Genomic DNA, 20,263 nt, shown 5'->3' on the forward strand with positions numbered 1-20,263 from the left:
CTCTTTATGCTATATGCTCACTCCTACCATGTGAGTGGTTCTGGGAATTTAAAGCAATCTTGCCTCACAAGGAGATAGCTATGACTAAGACCCTTCTGGGCTAAAAAGTGTAAGCGTAGATGCGTAGATGCGCCATCTTTAAAGTTTTAATAAAGAATATTTCAGAGGAATGGCATTTTCTTGCTATATACAGTATAAGACACTGTACTCAGTTTAGGTAGTATCCTATGGGCAAATTTATCACTTGCTTTTATTGATCTGTGCTTGCCTCAAACTTCCATTCATTGTTTGAAGTAAAAATGTATTTAGTAGACTTAGAGAGAAAAATCATCCCATTAGTAATAACCATTCTGTAACGAGGGAGGCTTACATATTTCAAATTATATTAAAGTGTATTTAAAAAATGTATTTTCTCTGATTATTACATTTTAAATCAACTTTTCTACAGTGAAACTTGTGTGTTAATGTAATTTAGTGAAACATTCCACTTGAAGCCTAACTGAAATTTCAGTTTTATATTAGCTCAATAAATTCTAGGTGTGTCAAAACAAGTGAAATGCGAAGTCTTACTCTTTGTTTTGCATTAAAAAGCATTCACAGCCTAAGTAGAAAAGCCTGTGTCCTGCTAGCATGCTGCAAAATAGGATCTTTGCTCTCTGTGTTGAAGCAGTGGTCTCTCTACAGAAGTCCAACAATCCCCAGTTGATTCAGAGCCAGTGCTTTACAATCAGCAAGGAGTATGCATTTTCTCAGATTGCAGAGCTATAGGTTTGACTCAGTAAGGGGTCCAACATGTTAGAAAAAAAAAATCCAAAAACAAAAAACTGAGCTGGAAAAATGATCAACTCCCTCCTTAAAATTACTTGTAAACTCAATCAAGCGTAGCTAATCACCTTAAATGGCACACAAAGCTGTTTGACTTTCAACTGTGATCAGGGACTGGCACGGACCAAGGCTGTGATGGACATTTTCCAAAGTACAGACCTTAATGAAGAAGACCAAGGTACATTTCAAATTAAAACCATCAAACTTTGCTCGGGTTAAGGCCCTTCTCTGAAGGGTGATCTTTGGGGACCCTGTTCTAAAGGGGGATCTATGGCATTGATGGGCACTGATAGGTGGCAGTGATGGGCGACACTGATAGGTGGCATCAGTGGGCAGTACCAATGGGCACTGATAGGCAGCATTGATTGGCACTGATAGGTGGCACAGATGAGGTGGCACTGATATGTGGCTTTGCTGGGCACTAATAGGGAGCATTGATGGACACTAATAGGCAGCACTGATGGGCACTGATAGGCAGCACTAATATGTGGCACTGCTAAGGAAGCACTGATAAGTGGCATTGATAGGCACTAATAGACAGCACTTATGGGCACTGATAGGCAGCACTGATAAGCACTGATAGGCAGCATTAATGGACTCGATGAACACTAATAGGTGGCATTGATGGGCACTAATGAGCACTAATAGGCAGCATTGATGGGCACTGATTGGCACTTATGGGGCTGCACTGAGTTAAACTACTTCAGCCAGTTCACAATGAGCTGACAGGCTAAAACAACATAGAATAGGAAATTATATTTGCCACTACCAGCCCAGGCCCCAGCCCCTTAGTTATTGCTCTACTGGCTTGTACACTGGTTCCTTGCTGCCCGCAGTGCCGCCAGCACTCCTCTCCCATCGCGCCTCCCGGGTCAGCCTCTGAATTTAGTCACGCCCGCCAGGACTAGGAAGCTCCTGTCAGGTCGAGATCACTCCGCCTGACAGGGAAGTGTGTTGGTCCTAAAGGAGGAGCGTGCTCAGCACACTGGCGCAGGTCCACAGAAGCTAGGCAACCTGGCTGTGACTAACTGACTGCGCCGCCGCGGACCCTGCAAGGACCGCTCATGGACATCAGTGTCTGAGTACGGACACCTTGCCAATCCCTGACTGTGATCAGCTGTGGTTATTTTGATTATAGCCGCATGAAAAGAGAGCTTTCCTGGGGCACTTCAGTCCCTGGTAGTGCAATAGGAGAAAACTATTAACTATGGGTGGCAAGGCACTGTCAAAAGATCTCCAGGATAAAGTGTGGCTTTATCAATGCCTAGAAGCAAAGTAAGGTCTATTATTAAAAAGTGGAAGGTATTTGGTACAACACAGAGTCTCCTTGGATCAGGACGTTGCTCCAAACTAGATGAAAGAGCCAGGAGGAAACTGGTCAGAGAGGCTGCCAAGAGGCCTACAGCAACTCTGAAGCAATTGCAGAAATTTATGACAGAGTGGTCATTGTGTGACAACATAATCACAAACTTTCCACAAATATGGCTTGTATGGGAGGGTTTCAAGAAAAAATCCATTCCTTCAGAAAGGCCACATGCAGTCATAACTGAGCTTTGCTATAATGCACCTTGAAAATTCTGAGGTCACATGGAAAAAGGTGTTATGGGCAGATGAGACTAAAATTTAATGATTTGTTCTCAATACCAAACACTATTTCTGGCGGAAATCCAATAGCGCCCACTATCCAAATTAGGGATAGACCGATTATCGCCAAGGCCGATATATCGGCGGCCGATATGCACTTTCCCCGATATATCAGTATCGGCCCTGAAACTGGCCAATATTGCCGATATTTTTGTGACGTCATTCTGACTTCTCAGGCCGCCTCCCTCACCGTGGACAGCCTCATCTGGAGTCGGGACTAGTCTCGCGGGAGTGTATCACAGCCATACACCCACCCACAGCAGCCCGGTGCCAGTAAGCCACCCACATCCACAGGCCCTGTACCAGGCCCGGACTGGGACAAAAAATAGGCCCGGGCATTTTGGACTGAGCAGCCCAGGAGGGGGGGGGGGGGCGTGATGGGGGCATGACTGGGGCGTGGCGTTCGTCGGGATGGTTGATGACAGAATTTAATGTTCCAGGATGTGTGGATTCGATTACGGTACCTTTTTTAGATTAATCTGATAGATTGGGTCCAATTTAGATCAGAGCTGTCATATGATGCTGTTTTTTTTTTTTTGTTTTTTTTTTGTCTTACTTTAAATCCTGTTTTGATGGTTGAGTCCTAAAAATAGTATGAAGCAGCACAAGATGAGGGTTACTCTAATCAAGGGGTAGACAACCTTTGTGGGCACAGTGTGCCGAAAAATGTTTTCAAAGAAATTGGGAGTGCCACATAAAAAACAACTCAACTTCATATAAAGTAACTGCTGTAAACCGCTTGAATAATAGTAAGAAATCAAGTTAGCTTTGCACCTTCACACATCAGATCAGCCCCAATTCCTGCACTTTCTCACCTCAGATCACCCCAATTCCTGCACCTTCACACCTCAGATCACCCCAATTCCTGCACCTTCACACCTCAGATCACCCCAATTCCTGCACCTTCACACCTCAGATCACCCCAATTCCTGCACCTTCACACCTCAGATCAGTCCCAATTTCTGCACCTTCACACCTCAGATCACCCCAATTCCTGCACCTTCACACCTCAGATCAGCCCCAATTCCTGTACCTTCACACCTCAGATCACCCCAATTCCTGCACCTTCACACCTCAGATCACCCCAATTCCTGCATCTTCACACCTCAGATCACCCCAATTCCTGCACCTTCACACCTCAGATCAGTCCCAATTTCTGCACCTTCACACCTCAGATCACCCCAATTCCTGCACCTTCACACCTCAGATCACCCCAATTCCTGCACCTTCACACCTCAGATCACCCCAATTCCTGCACCTTCACACCTCAGATCACCCCAATTCCTGTACCTTCACAACTCAGATCACCCCAATTCCTGCACTATCACACCTCAGATCACACCAATTCCTGCACCTTCACACCTCAGATCACCCCAATTCCTGCACCTTCACACCTCAGATCACCCCAATTCCTGCACCTTCACACCTCAGATTACCCCAATTCCTGCACCTTCACACCTCAGATCACTCAAATTCCTGCACCTTCACACCTCAGATCACCCCAATTCCTGCACCTTCACACCTCAGATCACCCCAATTCCTGCACCTTAACACCTCAGATCACCCCGATTCCTGCACCTTCACACCTCAGATCAGCCCCAATTCCTGCACTTTCACACATCAGATCACACCAATTCCTGCATCTTCACACCTCAGATCAGCCCCAATTCCTGCACCTTCATACCTCAGATCACCCCAATTCCTGCACCTTCACACCTCAGATCAGCCCCAATTCCTGCACCTTCACACATCAGATCACCCCAATTCCTGCATCTTCACACCTCAGATCAGCCCCAATTCCTGCACCTTCACACCTCTGATCACCCCAATTCCTGCACCTTCACACCTCAGATCAGCCTCAATTCCTGCACCTTCACTCCTCAGATCACCACAATTCCTGCACCTTCACACCTCAGATCACCCCAATTCCTGCACCTTCACACCTCAGATCACCCCAATTCCTGCACCTTCACACCTCAGATCACCCCAATTCCTGCACCTTCACACCTCTGATCACCCCAATTCCTGCACCTTCACACATCAGACCACCCCAATTCCTGCACCTTCACACCTCAGATCACCCCAATTCCTGCTCTATCACACCTCAGATCACCCCAATTCCTGCACCTTCACACCTCAGATCACCCCAATTCCTGCACTTTCACACCTCAGATCACCCCAATTCCTGCACTATCACACCTCATATCAGTCCCAATTCCTGCACCTTCACACCTCAGATCACCCCAATTCCTGCACCTTCACACCTCAGATCACCCCAATTCCTGCACCTTCACACTTTTGACTTGGATCTACAAGCAGGTTGTGCTGCTGCAATTAAAAGGGGGTGAGCTCCAATGCCAAGCTGCACTGGCTGTGATTGGAAATTTAATCTTTTTTTTTTTTTGGAGGAAAAAAAAAAGGGGGACAAAGTTTTTTATGTTTTTTTATTTATTCATACTGGGGATAGGGGTGCTTTATTTATTGCAGCCTTTACATTTAATACCAGTGCTTCTCTGTTATTTGTAGCCTTTGAGGGTTAACCCTTGCTGCCTCCTATACACCTGTAGGCTGCACTGCACATGTCAAGTACATGTATGGCAGAGAGAGAAGAAAAACAACACAGCGGACAGCCACATGCCACATTACCTTCCTCCAATCTACTCTAATCAAGGGGTAGACAACCTTTGTGGGCACAGTGTGCCGAAAAATGTTTTCAAAGAAATTGGGAGTGCCACATAAAAAACAACTCAACTTCATATAAAGTAACTGCTGTAAACCGCTTGAATAATAGTAAGAAATCAAGTTAGCTTTGCACCTTCACACATCAGATCAGCCCCAATTCCTGCACTTTCTCACCTCAGATCACCCCAATTCCTGCACCTTCACACCTCAGATCACCCCAATTCCTGCACCTTCACACCTCAGATCACCCCAATTCCTGCACCTTCACACCTCAGATCACCCCAATTCCTGCACCTTCACACCTCAGATCAGTCCCAATTTCTGCACCTTCACACCTCAGATCACCCCAATTCCTGCAGTAAAGCATGGAGGTGGTAAAATCCTGTTATGGGGTATTTCTCTGCAGCAGGGACTTGAACAGTTGTCAGGATAGAAGAAAAAATGGATGGGGCAAAATGCCATCAAATTCTTGAGGAAAATCTGCTGCCCTCTGCCAGAAAGTTGTCAAAAGGAAGAAGGTTTACCTTGCAACATGACAATGACCTAAAGCACACAGCAAAAATGACCACACAGGGGTTGAAAGAGTAAAAGGTGAATGTCCTTGCATGGCCTAATAAGAGCCCAGACATAAACCCCATTGAAAATCTGTGGAATGACTTAAAGACTGCAGTCCACAAGCTGTCACCAAGCTGTGTTAAATCTAATTGAACTTGAGCAGTTCTGCAATGAAGAGTGGGCACATATTGCAAAGTCTAGATCTGCAGAGTTACTAGAGACATTTCCGAACCCACTAAGATTGTAATTGGAACAAAAGGTCATTCAACAAAATACTAACACAAGAGGAGGATACTTTTTCCAACTCAATGATTTTGTTTTTGATTTTTTATGAAATAATGGAGTTTTATCTTTCACTTGGATGTTATAAGTTGCCCTAAGTAAATACAGCTGGATAAAACAAAAACTGTCTGTCTTCATTTTAGGCTGCAAAGCAACAAAATGTGAATATTTTGAAATGGAGTGATTCTTTTCTATACCCACTGTACATAGGTCATGTTCATAGCTTTTTTACAGGTTCACCTTATTGGAAATTATGTTATACATTAGTATAATATATTATCACAAACAAACCTTAAAAGTATTCCACTGCTCTTTAATTGTTTAGGGATTTGTGAAGACATAGGACAATAGGATTTTAATGAAAAAGGGGACATTTTAACTAATATAGGACACACAGCAACTGTCATTTCTAAATTTTCTACAAAAGAAAGTTTTTTTTTTTTTTTGGCTCTTGATTTATTACAATGTGTACTTAATATATAGATGTTTTATCAGTCCAATGTGTCTTTTTTATTCACAGGTGTCACAACAGTGCTAACTATGACGACTCTAAGTATCAGTGCACGGAACTCACTACCAAAAGTTGCCTATGCTACAGCAATGGATTGGTTTATAGCTGTATGTTATGCTTTTGTGTTTTCTGCACTCATTGAATTTGCAACAGTGAACTACTTTACCAAGAGAAGTTGGGCCTGGGATGGAAAAAAGGCTCTTGAAGCAGCAAAGATAAAGGTACTGATTACAACAAAGTGTGCTATCATGTACAGTATTGTATAATGGTGTAAGGAGTACTGCACCTCCCTTGGAATAACTACTATATGGTGTAGGGCTGCCTTCAATTTAAGTTTAGAAACTTAAATATGAAAAAAGTGTAATGAGGTGCTACTACTAAATCATGAGCACATAAGAATACAAAAAAAATGCAATAAAATACAAAACCAGCACTAATCGCAATATATACTGCAAATTCCACCCACTGTGAAGTGAGACAATAGATCAGTCAAAGTGAAGTAAACAGAAACTGGAGATAAATACATATATGAGAATCAGTGCTGATGACAAACTGTGCTGTTATAACAATACGTGCTAATTAAAATAGTGCACTGTAAAAAATATCAGAATGTAGAATGGTGTCAACCGTACATTAATTAGTCAATGACAAACAAATAGTAATAGTGCTAAAAGTGGAGAGTGTGCACTGGGTATGCAAAATGGGACCGGGACATAAAGTGCTCAGTGCAATATCAGGAAAAACATATCCTTATGCAGAACAACTAATAAAATAGGTGCAAGATTTCATATCACCCCACTGATTGTTTATGGACACTATTTATTTATTTTTATTCGTCATAATCAACAAAATATTATTAATTTGGCACCTATTTTATTGGTTGTTCTGCATAAGGATATGTTTTTCCTGATATTGCACTGAGCACTTCATGTCATGGTCCCATTTTGCATACCCAGTTCACACACAACCCCCTTTTAGCACTATTACTATTTATTTGTCATTGACTAATTTATGTACTGTTGACACCATTGCCGGGATGGCGTCATATGACGTCCTCCCATGATTGTGCTTCTTGTGTGCCCCCTGCAGCGCGCAGACGTCTGTGATAGGTGTGTTCTTGGGACACAGCTGATCACAGATAGTGGTAAAGAACAATTACAGCGGCTCTTTACTATGTGATCAGCTGTGATCACAGTGTACACAGGATTTGACAGCACTTGAGGAGAGGAGAGCCGAAAACCAAAAAATCCACACAGGGGACATCTACACTGATAATCAGGGCACTGATCATTAGTGCTCTGATTTTGAGTGCAGCCCCAACAGTGCCCAGAAGTTCTGCCAATCAGTGCTCACCAGTGCTGCCAATCAGTGACCATCAGTGATACCTATCATTGCCTCCTATCAGTGCCCATCAGTGCCACCCATCACTGCCCATAAGTGCTGCCTATCAGTGCAGCCTATTACTGCCCATTGGTGGTTCTCCCCATGTGGGGGAAACTTTGTTGGAATGATCCAGTCTTGATTCCTCTTCCGGCCCCAGATATATTTCCCTGTACCAGCGTGACCTCTTTTGGCTCGTCTATTCCTTCATATATGGCTATAGTGCCACTTTTGGCAATTCCTTAAGTCCTTAAAGACATATTTATCTACTCCTGGTCCTTCTGGTATCTTTTGGCAATACATTCTAACAAGTTCCCCCATTATAATTTGTTTCATTTACCGTTTTTACTTACTGGCCTGGGCCTGTTTTGAACCTATACGTGGTTTCATATACAATGATATGTACCAGTAGCTCCAGAGGAAGCTTGATCACTCAAGCGAAACATGTAGGGCAATCTGGTTACATGAATCGTCCTTAACTCTAGTGTCGCACGAGTGGAACTCAGGGACGATACAAGCAACGGTTATGTTATCCTCTATGAGACCTACAGGATGTGACGTATACACTCTCTGTTATTCATTACTATGTGATATGTAATATATTTTTGTATCATCACCATGATCATTATTGCCTATGCTTTACACATTTGTTAAGGCAATATTTTTATGTCTTTGTTTCTGTTATTTCCTCAACCTGGGGAACTTTTCTGGTTTTAAATGTTAATCAATAAAATGTTTTTATAAAAGAAGATACCAGTGCCTATAAAGTCCATATTTCCTTCACCAATTTTTCGTATACCTTAATTAGGATGTGGCACTTTTTCAAGTATTCTTGCGCCCAATCTTACTGCTAATTTGTTGCGCATTTTCAATCAATTTTATTACTGCCCATTAGTGCAGTTTCATCAGTGTACATCAGTGAGGAAGAAAAATGACTTATTTACAACATTTAATAACAAAAAAATAAGAAAAACGGTTTTTATTCTGGTCTTTTTTCGTTTGTTTAGCAAAAAAAAAAAAAAAGCAGCGAGGACTTAATACCACCAAAAGAAGCTCTATATATGTCTAAAAAATATATATATAAACATATTGTTTGGGCACAGTGTTGCATGATCGTACAATTGTCATTTAAAGTGTGACAGCACTGAAAGCTGAAAATTGGCCCAGGCAGGAAGGGGGTAAAAGTGACCAGTAGGCAAGTGGTTAAGGTGACTGTGCTAACTGTGTGGATGGATCTAAACTCTAGGATATAATCCTGATGCTCATTAGAACTATAGAAATGTATTAGATAAACTGAAAATATCTTCAACATTACAGACTAAGTCCAGTTGAATGTGACTAACTTCCACTAGCTATACCCCAGGTGCTCAAGAAACAGCATGTTGACTTCTATTGTGTGGTTCACCATGAATCAGGCACTTTGTTTTTCCACACCCAGCACTGACATGAAGCTAGTACTGTCAGGTGGAGTGATCTCTGCCCAACAGTAGAAGAATAGTTGCAGCCTAATGTTCCCAGGGAAAGAGCAATGCAGAGTTGTGCAATCTGGCAATGTGGGGTGAAGGTTACTAGCACTGCCGCCAACCACCAATGCAGGGGTAGTGGGGTTAGCAACAAAGATTGCAGCCCACCTGGAAAAGATGTCAATGATTCTCATCCTCCAATAGCATTCCTAATCCTCCTTTTAGGTCACCTTTTCTCGCTTCTGTGAATTGGACCAAATAGCACAGCAAAATAGGAAATTGTTAAAAAAAAAGGAAATAAATAAGACCGAATACTATGAAGAAATTAAACATACACAAATAATGTCACAAATAGAGATTTTATATAGGGGCACTTTAAAATATTAAGAGACGACATTCTTAGAGCACAATCTCAGAATTTACTGTTGTCAAAAATGTCATTCTGTCAACAGGTCAAATCTTTCTATAGCTGCGCTCTGCAGGGTAGTCATGGCGTTCTAAAGGTCACATTTGAACCTCAGCTTGAAATCTGACCTTAAACCCTTGCTCTCCCTTGCCTTTATGTTTTAGTCTTTAATAGCTTTAATATCCACCGAGTTACATTACTTGTCTTGAGACAGGGTTTATTGTTATTTGGTATGATGTAATCATACATAAGACATTTTGTTTTCCTGAAGGACCAACATAACAGACCGTTTCCCCCAAGATATTCATTTATTTATCTGTAAAAAGTCATATGTAGTTTTTTTTTTTTAAATCTGAGCTCCTTGCCTTAAGCAAATGTGCAGTGACATACTTCGCTAAAGTTCTTCAACTATACACAGGTTTTAGGCTGATCATACATAAGGATTTCTTCCTGATTGCAAATTATGTAATTGAGGTTCGGGCTCAGCACTTCAATGTGTTTGAGGCAAATATTTTGGGTTTGAGAGTTGCTGTTCTGTGGAATTTTTTTGCAGATTTACTAGGGAGATTTTTTTTTTTTTTTCAACTTTAAAGATTTTTATTAAGTTATCAAAAGTATAACATAGCGTCATAATATAACATATATTGGGTTTCCTAATATGCAATAAGTATGTTTCAAGTATCAGCTTTAATAAACTATAATCCTTAATATAATCCCTGTTTACCCCAAAGGGAACTTGCTGTAAACAAGGGAATGTTATTTAATAAAGTAGAAAAGGGGAGAAGAAGGAATGGATGGAAGTTACTGAACTAATCACAAAATCTTGGAAGAATTGCAAAACAGCAGATTTAATAGTTTCTAGAATCTTTCAAATAGTTTGAAGCTCTGGGATGAGAGGTCCAAGCTTGCCAGACTTTAATAAATTTAGCTGTAGAATAATTTTTGTGGACCAACATTAGTTCATAGTGAGCCTGAGAATAAAGTCTCAGAATGACATCACACAGGTTAGGAGCTAAAGTGGATTTCCATAATTTAGCAATGGTGAGTCTTGTGGCTATTAAGATATTGGCTACAAAAGTTCTGTAAGTTAGTGGGTATAGGTCTAGATTTAGTCCTAATAAGGCCATTGTCGGAGCTGAGGGCACATGGCCTGGTATGGTTCATGCTGCCAGGACCTGCCAAGTTGCATGCTCAGATAAGAATCTAGTATGGATTTTGAGGGGGACCCTATGCTGTTTCTTTTTAAATTTTGGTGTGGAGTTCCCCTTAAAATCTCTACCAGACCCAAAGGGGCTACACGTTTTTTGTTTTTTTTTTCATTTGTTTTTTATCTGCATTGCCGGAAGTCGGCAATACATTACAGTCCTGAGCAAGTTTAAACAACATTTTTTCCTTTAGAAATGTCAGTATTACTGCAGCAAGCTCCATATATTGTACAGATGCGCCACTTTACAGGCAGATGAAGGGGACCCCCCAGGCACGATATTTAAAGGAATTTTTAATGTTTCACTTTAACCACTTCCCACCCTATAAGCAAATGATGGCGGGACCGGACGTCAGGATAATGCGCTCTGCGCGCGATTAGAGGAGAAGCGTTTTAACCTCAGGCAACGTGGGGGGTTCTTTACTGTTAGGGCTACAGGATTGTGGAATTCTCTACCACAAGAGGTGGTTTCTGCGGGTAGTATGGTGGCTTTCAAAAGACTCTTAGACGTACATCTCAAGCATCAGGACATTAAGGGCTATGTGAGATGATTACAGCCACACACACCTACACAGGTTGAACTGGATGGACTATTGTCTTTATTCAACCTCACCTACTATGTAACTATGTAATCTTGGCAACTAGTATGACATATCGCCCTTAAAAATCCATTTTGGTGTCCATAAGTTGAAAGGAAACAGAGTCTTTGATGATTGTGGTAACTCATTTTTTAGTCTTGTGACTGTTGGAAGTGAATATGTGCAGTGAGAAAACTTGGGAGAACGTTTCTTCCATTCAGAGAGAGTAAATAACATTGGACCCAGGCATAAGCTTCTCAGTTGCGTCAATGATTAACTCAAATCTGACCAAAGCATAGCACAGGGATGCACAGGGCAGGTAATACTTACAATATCTCACAAAAGTGAGTACACCCCTCACATTTTTGTAAAAATTGTATTATATCTTTTCATGTGACAACACTGAAGAAATTACACTTTGCTACAATGTAAAGTAGTGAGTGTACAGCTTGTATAACAGTGTACATTTGCTGTTCCCTCAAAATAACTCAACACACAGCCATTAATGTCTAAACCACTGGCAACAAAAGTGAGTACACCCCTAAGTGAATATGTCCAGATTGGGCCCAAAGTATCAACATTTTGTGTTGCCACCATTTTTTTCCAACACTGCCTTAACCCTCTGGGGCATGGAGTTCACCAGAGCTTCACAGGTTACCACTGGAGTCCTCTACCATTCCTCCATGATGACATTATGAAGCTGGTAGATGTTATAGACCTTGCGCTCCTCCACCTTTGAGGATGCCCACAGGTGATCAATAGGGTTTAGGTCTGGAAACTTGCTTGGCCAGTCCACCACCTTTACGCTCAGCTTCTTATCAAGGCAATGGTCGTCTTGGAGATGTGTTTGGGTCATTATTATGTTGGAATACTGCCCTGTTGCCCAGTCTTTGAAGGGAGGGGATCCTGCTCTGCTTCAGTATGTCACAGTACATCTTAGCATTCATTGTTCCCTCAATGAACTGTAGCTTCCCAGTGCCAGCAGCACTCATGCCGCCCCAGGCCATGACACTCCCACCACCATGCTTTGACTGAAGGCAAGACACACTTGTCCTTGTACTCCTCACCTGGTTGCCGCCACACACGCTTGACACCATCTGAACCAAATAAGTTTATTTTGGTCTCATCATCAGACAACAGGACATGGTTCCAGTAATCCATGTCCTTAGTCTGCTTGTTTTTAGCCAACTGTTTGCGGGCATTCTTGTGCATCATCTTTAGAAGAGGCTTCCTTCTGGGATGACAGCCATGCAGTCCAATTTGATGCAGTGTGCGGCGTATGGTCTAAGCACTGATAAGTTGACCCCCCACCCCTTTAATCTCTGCAGCAATGCTGGCAGCACTCATATGTCTATTTCCCAAAGAAAACCTCTGGATTTGACGCTGAGCACGTGCACTCAACTTCTTTGGTCGACCATGGCAAGGCCTGTTCTGAGTGGAACCTGTCCTGTTAATGTATGGTCTTGGCCACCGTGCTGCAGCTCAGTTTCAGGGTCTTGTCAATCTTCGTATAGCCTAGGCCATCTTTATGTTGAGCAACAATTCTTTTTTCAGATCCTCAGAGAGTTCTTTGCCATGAGGTGCCATGTTGAACTTCCAGTGACCAGTATGAGAGAGTGAGAGCGATAAGACCAAATTTAACACACCTTCTCCCCATTCACACATGAGACCTTGTAACACTAACGAGTCACATGACACTGGGGAGGGAAAATGGCTAATTGGGCCCAATTTGGACATTTACACTTATGGGTGTACTCACTTTTGCAATCAAAAGACAAACACAAGGGCACACCGGTCTAGCGCATTATCCTCCAAAAAAAGCTTTTTTAAATAAAGGACTAAAAAAATACTCACAAACGAGTTCTTAGTAAATGCATATCACAATACTGAGTTCCCGTCAATGTCAGAAACAGAAGATATACCATCCTCAAAGGCTTGAAATGGCTTATGCGTTTCGAGGCTTAGCCTCTTCCTACCGTAGTAGTCCCAGACTACCCTGGTCTTGAAGGGGCTTCAAGGCTGTCAGGAGAAGCCAAGTGTACAGTCTCTGGTAGCTGCATGCGTGTGGCTCAAGCTGATCAGAAGGTCACATCTCAGAGTGCAGGAGATAGGTGCATTGCATCATTATTTGTTTGGTGTACTCACTTTTGTTGCCAGCGGTTTAGACATTAATGGCTGTGTGTTGAGTTTTTTGAGGGGACAGAAAATTTACACTGTTATACAAGCTGTACACTCACTACTTTACTTTGTAGCAAACTGTAATTTCTTCAGTGTTGTCACATGAAAAGATATAATAAAATATTTACAAAACTGTGAGGGATGTACTCACTTTTGTGAGATACTGTAGTTCTATCTCTGACCATCTACTGGACACAATGTGAGATGACCAAGAGGTAACTGCTCTGAGGTGTGTGGCATAGTAGTATTTAATGATAATTTGGGGCACCCAGCCCTCCTCAGGATCAGGGGGCAAATACTATAGAGCTTGCAAAGCGGTGAGGCTTATTTTGCCAAATAAATTTAAAAAAGGATCTCTGAAGGTGTTTAAGCTGCATCATTGGGACATTGACGGGAAGAGTTTGAAAAAAGTACAGAAGTTTTGGAAGTATCAACATCTTAAGAACATTGATCCTTCCCAGGAGAGACAGGGGGTAATTATCCCATTGCTGCAGGAGATGATTCATTTGCTTAAATAGGAAGGGAAGTATGGGGAGTAATCAGCGTTAAAAGGATATCATCCACAAAGAGGGACAGTTTATACTCTCTCTGCCACAAAATACCCCCCATGATGTCCAAATGCGAGCAAATAGCCTCAGCTAAAGGCTCTAGACATGATGAAAAGTATAGGAGACAGGCGACTGTCTGGTACCATTGTTTAGGGGGAATGATGGCGACAGAAAAGAGGACAACTGCATCCAAGAAGAGGGATGGGAGTATAGAGCATGAAGGGCTTCAATAAATGGACCAGAAAATCCGTAATGTGAAAGGATGGCAAACATATGAGGCCAACTGAGCTTGTCGAAGTCTTTCTGAGCATCAAAACTTAGGATAAGGGCTGGGCGAGCAGTCCTGTTAAGCAGATCTATAAGGTCAACGGTGTGTCTTGTGTTATCTCCGGCGTATCTGGTAGGTACGAAGCCCACCTGGTCTTTATGTATAAGTTTAGGGAGCTTGTGGGTCAATTGGCTAAAATTTTGGTAAATATTTTGTAATCAGAATAAGGTAGAGCTGTGGGCCTGTAATTACAACTCCCCAAATACTTTTGTCAAAATGCCAAATACTTTTGTCATAGTCTGTGGGCAGTAGGTAGGAGATCCATCAGGTTGCATATGAAATTCAGGAAAGGAGTGGAATGCGTGAGGTTTAAGTCTATTTACCAGCATCCTGTGGGGCTTATTAGAGTATTCATAACATGTTTGTTTAGCCCATAAAAGAGACTTAGCAATTTTATTTTAAACAGTTTTGCAGAGAAGTGACCATGCGCAGGCGAGCCACAGTAGGGGAAGTGAGTAGTAAACTTTCCTCTTTACTTAGTTGGGAAAGAAGATAAGACCGCTGGAGAGCAGTGTCTTTTTTCAGATGTGAGCCAGTGGAAATACACTGACCTCTAAAGTACACCTTATGCGCTTCCGATAGGGTGGAGATCTCCTTTATGGTGTTCTCATTCAACTGGAAAAACTCAGATAGATCTTGAGAAGGTTTGTCTCTAAAAGGTTTTTGAAGGAAGGAAATATTAAGGCCCAGTGACATGTCTTAGTAGAGGGGGTAGAAAGTACAATATGTAATTGGGCGGAGGAATGATCAGATCAGGTAATGGGGTTGATCTCCGATGTAACAGATGGCAGTAGTGGGGAAGTCACAAAGAAATGATCCAGTCTGGAGTATAATTTGTGTGGGGAAGAATAGAATGTGAATTGTTAGTGGGTAGGGTGTTTAATCCTCCATATGTCTAAAAGATAATGGGCTCCAATAATTTTATGGGAAAAAGCTGACAAGCTGTTGACTTTGACTGTTTGGTCTTTGTGAAGGTAAAAGAGTCTACAAGCTATGGTGACAATCGTTGAAAATTGATCACACCTGATGCACTGATGGCCTATCTCATTTTTTGAGACACTAACAAGCCAGGAAAGTACAAATAACCCCTTTTTGAAAAGTATTCTAAGATACTTAGTAAGAAGAATATTAATTTTTTAAAGTTGTAATTTCCCCCACAATTCTTTGCAAAATGAAGATTTTTTTGTCCACAAAATTGTCATATTAACAGGTTATTTCTCTCACATGGCATATGCATACTTGCAACCACATCACCCAAAAACATATTGCTACTCCTTCTGAGTATGGCAATACCACATGTGTGAGACTTTTTCACAGCCTATCCACATAGAGAGGCCCAACATGCAGGGAGCACCATAAGGTGTTCTTGGAGCATAAATTACACGTTGAAGGCCCTGAATCAACAGGACAATAAAAACACACACAAAATGACTCCATTTTGGAAAGAAAACACCCCAACGTATATACTGAGGCATAATGAGTCTTTTGAAAAGGTCATTTTTTTCCACAAGTTTTTGGAAAATGTGGAAAGAAAAAAAAAAAAGCCTTTTTTTTTGTTTTTTACACAAAGTTGTATAAGATAATTCTAACACATAGCATGTACAGAGCAAAAATGACAACCCAAAATACATTCTGCCACTACTCCTGAGTATGGCGATACAACATGCGTGAGACTTTTACACAGCCTGGCCACATAGAGAGGCCCAACATGCAGGGAGCACTGTCAAGCGTTCTAGGAACATAAATTACACATCTAATTTCCTGACTACCTATTACACTTTTGAAGGCACTGGAGCACCAGGACAGTGGAAACGCCACAAAACGAACCCATTTTGGAAAGCAAACACCCCAATTTATATTCTATGAGGCATTATGACTTTTTTGAACATGTAATTTTTTTTACACAAGTTTTTGGAAAAGAAAATGAAAACGCATTTTTACACATTTCTACGCCACTGACGGGCGCTGATCAAGATCTGCTGATGAGCACCATTGGGCACTGATGAGCACTAATAGGGAACCGTAGTGGCACTACTGATCACTTTAGTGGCACTGATGAGCACTGTAGGTCACTGATGAGCACTGATAATCACTCACTGATGGCACTGATGTGCACTGTAGGGCACTGATAATCACTCACTGATGGCACTGATGTGCACTGTAGGGCACTGATAAGCACTCACTGATGGGCACTGATGGCCCTGGTGTACACTGTAGGGCACTGATGTGCACTGTAGGGCACTGATGAGCATTGTAGGGGCACCATATGGCACTGTACGGCACTGATGAGCAGTGTAGTGGCACTGATGAACACTGTAGTGGCACCATAGGGGACTGATGAGCACTGTTGTTGCACTGTACGGCACTGATGGGCACTGTAGTGGCACCATATGACACCTTACAACACTGATGAGCAGTGTAGTGGCACCATAGGCCACTAATGCTCACTGTTGTTGCACTGTACGGCACTGATGGGCACTGTAGTGGCACTGATGAGTGCTGTAGGGGCACTGATGAGTGCTGTATGGGCACTGATGGCACTGTAGGGGGAACTGATGGCCATGTAGGGGGACTGATGAGCACTGTTGATACTGTAGGGGCACTGATGAACACTGTTGACACTGGTGAGCACTGTTGGCACTGTAGGGGCACTAATAAGCACTGTAGGGGCACAGATAAGCACTGTAGGCTATGTAGAGGCACAGGTTTGTGCCAGCTCATGCTGCTGCGGTGTTTCTCTCTTCTCTCCTCACACCGATACAGCGTGTGAGGAGAGGAGAGAAAAAGACTGCAGCAGCGTGGGCTGAACCGTGCACAATCCCTGTGCTTTTACAAGTGATTGCTCTGTCATTGGATGGAGCGATCACATGGTAAAGGGCCACTGGGATTGGCCCTTTACCCCGATCTGTAATGCGCTGGGTCCTGTGGACCCAGCCATTATGGACACTTCCGGATGCATGCCCCAGAATGACCTCCCAGAACTAGCCGGCCATGCTGTAGACATTATTTGGCTATAGCGCGGTTGGCAAGTGGTTAAATAGCATGGGTAAACAAAAGCCAAACCTCCTTTTACACATAAAATATACTTTCACTGTTATGCCACAGAAAAGAGTCTTACAAACACATATAAACCTCAGCACAATCATTAAAAAAAGTTACCATTACATATGGTTATACGCACATTGAAAAGATACAGAGAGTTAACACTTTGTGTCTACTTAACCACTTTACCGCTGCTCACTGAGCTGCTACTGCGGCAAAGTGGCTCGATAACATCTGGCGACATAGACCTACATCGCCAGACATTCCCCTCTCTCGGCTCGATCCCGCTGTATTCGGTCACCGCCGCTCTTCCCCGATCGTCGGGGAATCGAGTGTAAACACAAGCGGGCGGATCTCCTAAGTGACAGGCAGGGTCAGATTGCAGGGTTCAGCATAGCTGAACCTGCGATCTGTCCCTATGTCACTCAGTCACCTCCCCCCACACACGTCAGTAAGCACCAGGCATACATTAACCCCTTGATCACCAATAAAAATTAACCCCTTCCCCGCCAGTGTCATTTTTACAGTAACAGTGCATATGTATAGCACTGATTACTGTAGTAATGTCACTGGTACCCCCAAAAGTGTCAAAAATGCCAGTCAAGGGTCCGATCTGTCCGCCGCAATGTCGCAGTCCCGCAAAAACAATTGCAGATCGCCGCCATTACTCGTTAAAAAAAAAAAACACCAAAAATGACAGAAATCTTTCCCTTAGTTAGTAAACGCAATAACTTTTGCGCAAACCAATCAAAATACGCTTATTGCTATTTTTTTTTCCAAAAATATATAGCAGAAAATAAATTGGCCTAAAATGATAAAAAATTTAGATTTTCACATTTTTTGGGGGGGAATTTCATATAAAAAAATGTGAAAAATATTGTTATTTTTTCAAAATTTTCACTATTTTTTTTGTTTATAGCGCAAAAAGTAAAAATCGCACAGGTGATCAAATACCACCAAAAGAAAGCTCTGTTTGTGGGAAAAAAAAAGTATGTCAATTTCGTTTGGGTACGGCGTTGCATGACTGCGCAATTGTCAGTTAAAGTTGCACAGTGCCGAATCGCAAAAAGTGGCCCAGACGTAAGACAGCAAAATCCTCCGGTGGTAAAGTGGTTAAAGAAGAACTTAATAAAACAATCAGGGACTGTTTAGCAACCAGCAATTGTTGAGACGGTATATATATTGTAAGACTCTGTAAGGCTACAGGTACCTGGGGTGTGCATTGTAAACAGTTCAAGGGTCAGGAGTATGTAACACAGCATATTTCAATCAGTATTATGTAATGGACAGGAAGCCGGGGACAGGAGGGGGTAATGTACAGTATAGGTCAGGAGTGCAAAATGAAAAGAGTACAGGATTGTGTAACGCATAGTGTCGTGATCAGGAGAACAACATTCCCTTTACAAGCAATACTCTCGCCCAATTTACCTTTACAGCAAATGTATGCACTTCCCTCTAATAGCACAAATCCTCTCCCCTCTCCAAATCTCCGCTACCAGCATAAATACCCCCATATACCCCTCCGAGCCCAAATCATCCCACGAACCCCTTCTCAGCAAACATCCCCCCCCCCCAACCCTTTAGCGCAAACCCTCTTACCCCCCACATTCCCCCTCCTAACACAAATCCTCCCCTCCAGCATAAATCCTCCTCACCCCAGCCCCTCTAATAGCACAGATCCTCCTACCCCCCCCCCCCCAAACCCCACTGCAGGCACAATTTCCCCCAATTGAAAAGCTCTTGTCTCCGAATTTCACCCCTAATCCCTTCAAAACAGAAATTCTCTTCCCTCCCCCTTATAGCACAAATCTTCTTATTTCACCTTTCCTCAAGCACATATCCCCTTTCACAAATTCTCTTATTCCTTCCCACCCAACCCCCCCCCCCCCCATTTAGTACACACTTCAGATACTGGGACCTCAGTATCTCCTTCCTCCCTGGCTCCTCCTTGTGTTCTGTCATAAGACACATTAGAGCTGAAGAATTATTGTCGGTGCTCTGTCATTAGCTGTTGCTATAACATGCCAGCTGCTTTGTCAGTGATTATTGCACTGGGGACCATGGGATGCCCAGAAATGTGGGCAAGTGCCCTGGGTGCTTGATGCTAGTGATTGCTGACACTGCAGCACCCCCCCCCCATATGCTAGCACACTGTGCCTGGGGTACAAACCCCCTTCTGCCCTCCCCTTATCCCAAACCTGGTGGTTGATTTACTAAAGGCTGCTACAATATTCATTTTACAAGTGGAATTTCACTCTGCAAGGGAATTTTCCCTAGAGCTTAGTAAATGTGGTAAAGCTTCACTTTGCAGAGAATACCCAATCACGTGAAAGGAAAATAAAAAACAGCATTGTTGCTTACACATGATTGGACGATGGAAGTCAGCGTAGCTTTACCTCATTCACTAAGCTCTGTGGATAATTCCTCTACAGAGTGCAACTGCCCATGCAAAGTGAACACTCTATTTACCTTTAGTAAATCAACCCCTATGACTCTTGTTGACCAGAGATTGGGAAAAAGAGAAGTCTATGCCTCTTAGTATGTATATGTATAGGATCACTTAGTTTATCCTAGTTTGTATTAGTTTTGCTCCTTGTACAGTTGTATTGTAACAGTAAAGCCAAAGATGCTTGCACT

The 20,263-nt window shown here is 42.5% G+C and overlaps 1 protein-coding gene across 1 annotated transcript in view; it reads left to right on the forward strand.

The window, feature by feature from the left end:
• The window catches only part of GABRA5 (gamma-aminobutyric acid type A receptor subunit alpha5), a 405,793-nt gene that overhangs the window by 344,781 nt on the left and 40,749 nt on the right, over nucleotides 1–20,263 (forward strand). The window contains exon 9 of the mRNA XM_082244514.1: nucleotides 6,509–6,720. Coding sequence (XP_082100640.1) covers nucleotides 6,509–6,720 — 212 coding nt within the window. The remainder of the gene's footprint in view (nucleotides 1–6,508; nucleotides 6,721–20,263) is intronic.

Source organism: Pelophylax lessonae (genome assembly GCF_965119305.1).
Source record: "Pelophylax lessonae genome assembly, chromosome: 2".
Classification (NCBI taxonomy): domain Eukaryota; kingdom Metazoa; phylum Chordata; class Amphibia; order Anura; family Ranidae; genus Pelophylax; species Pelophylax lessonae.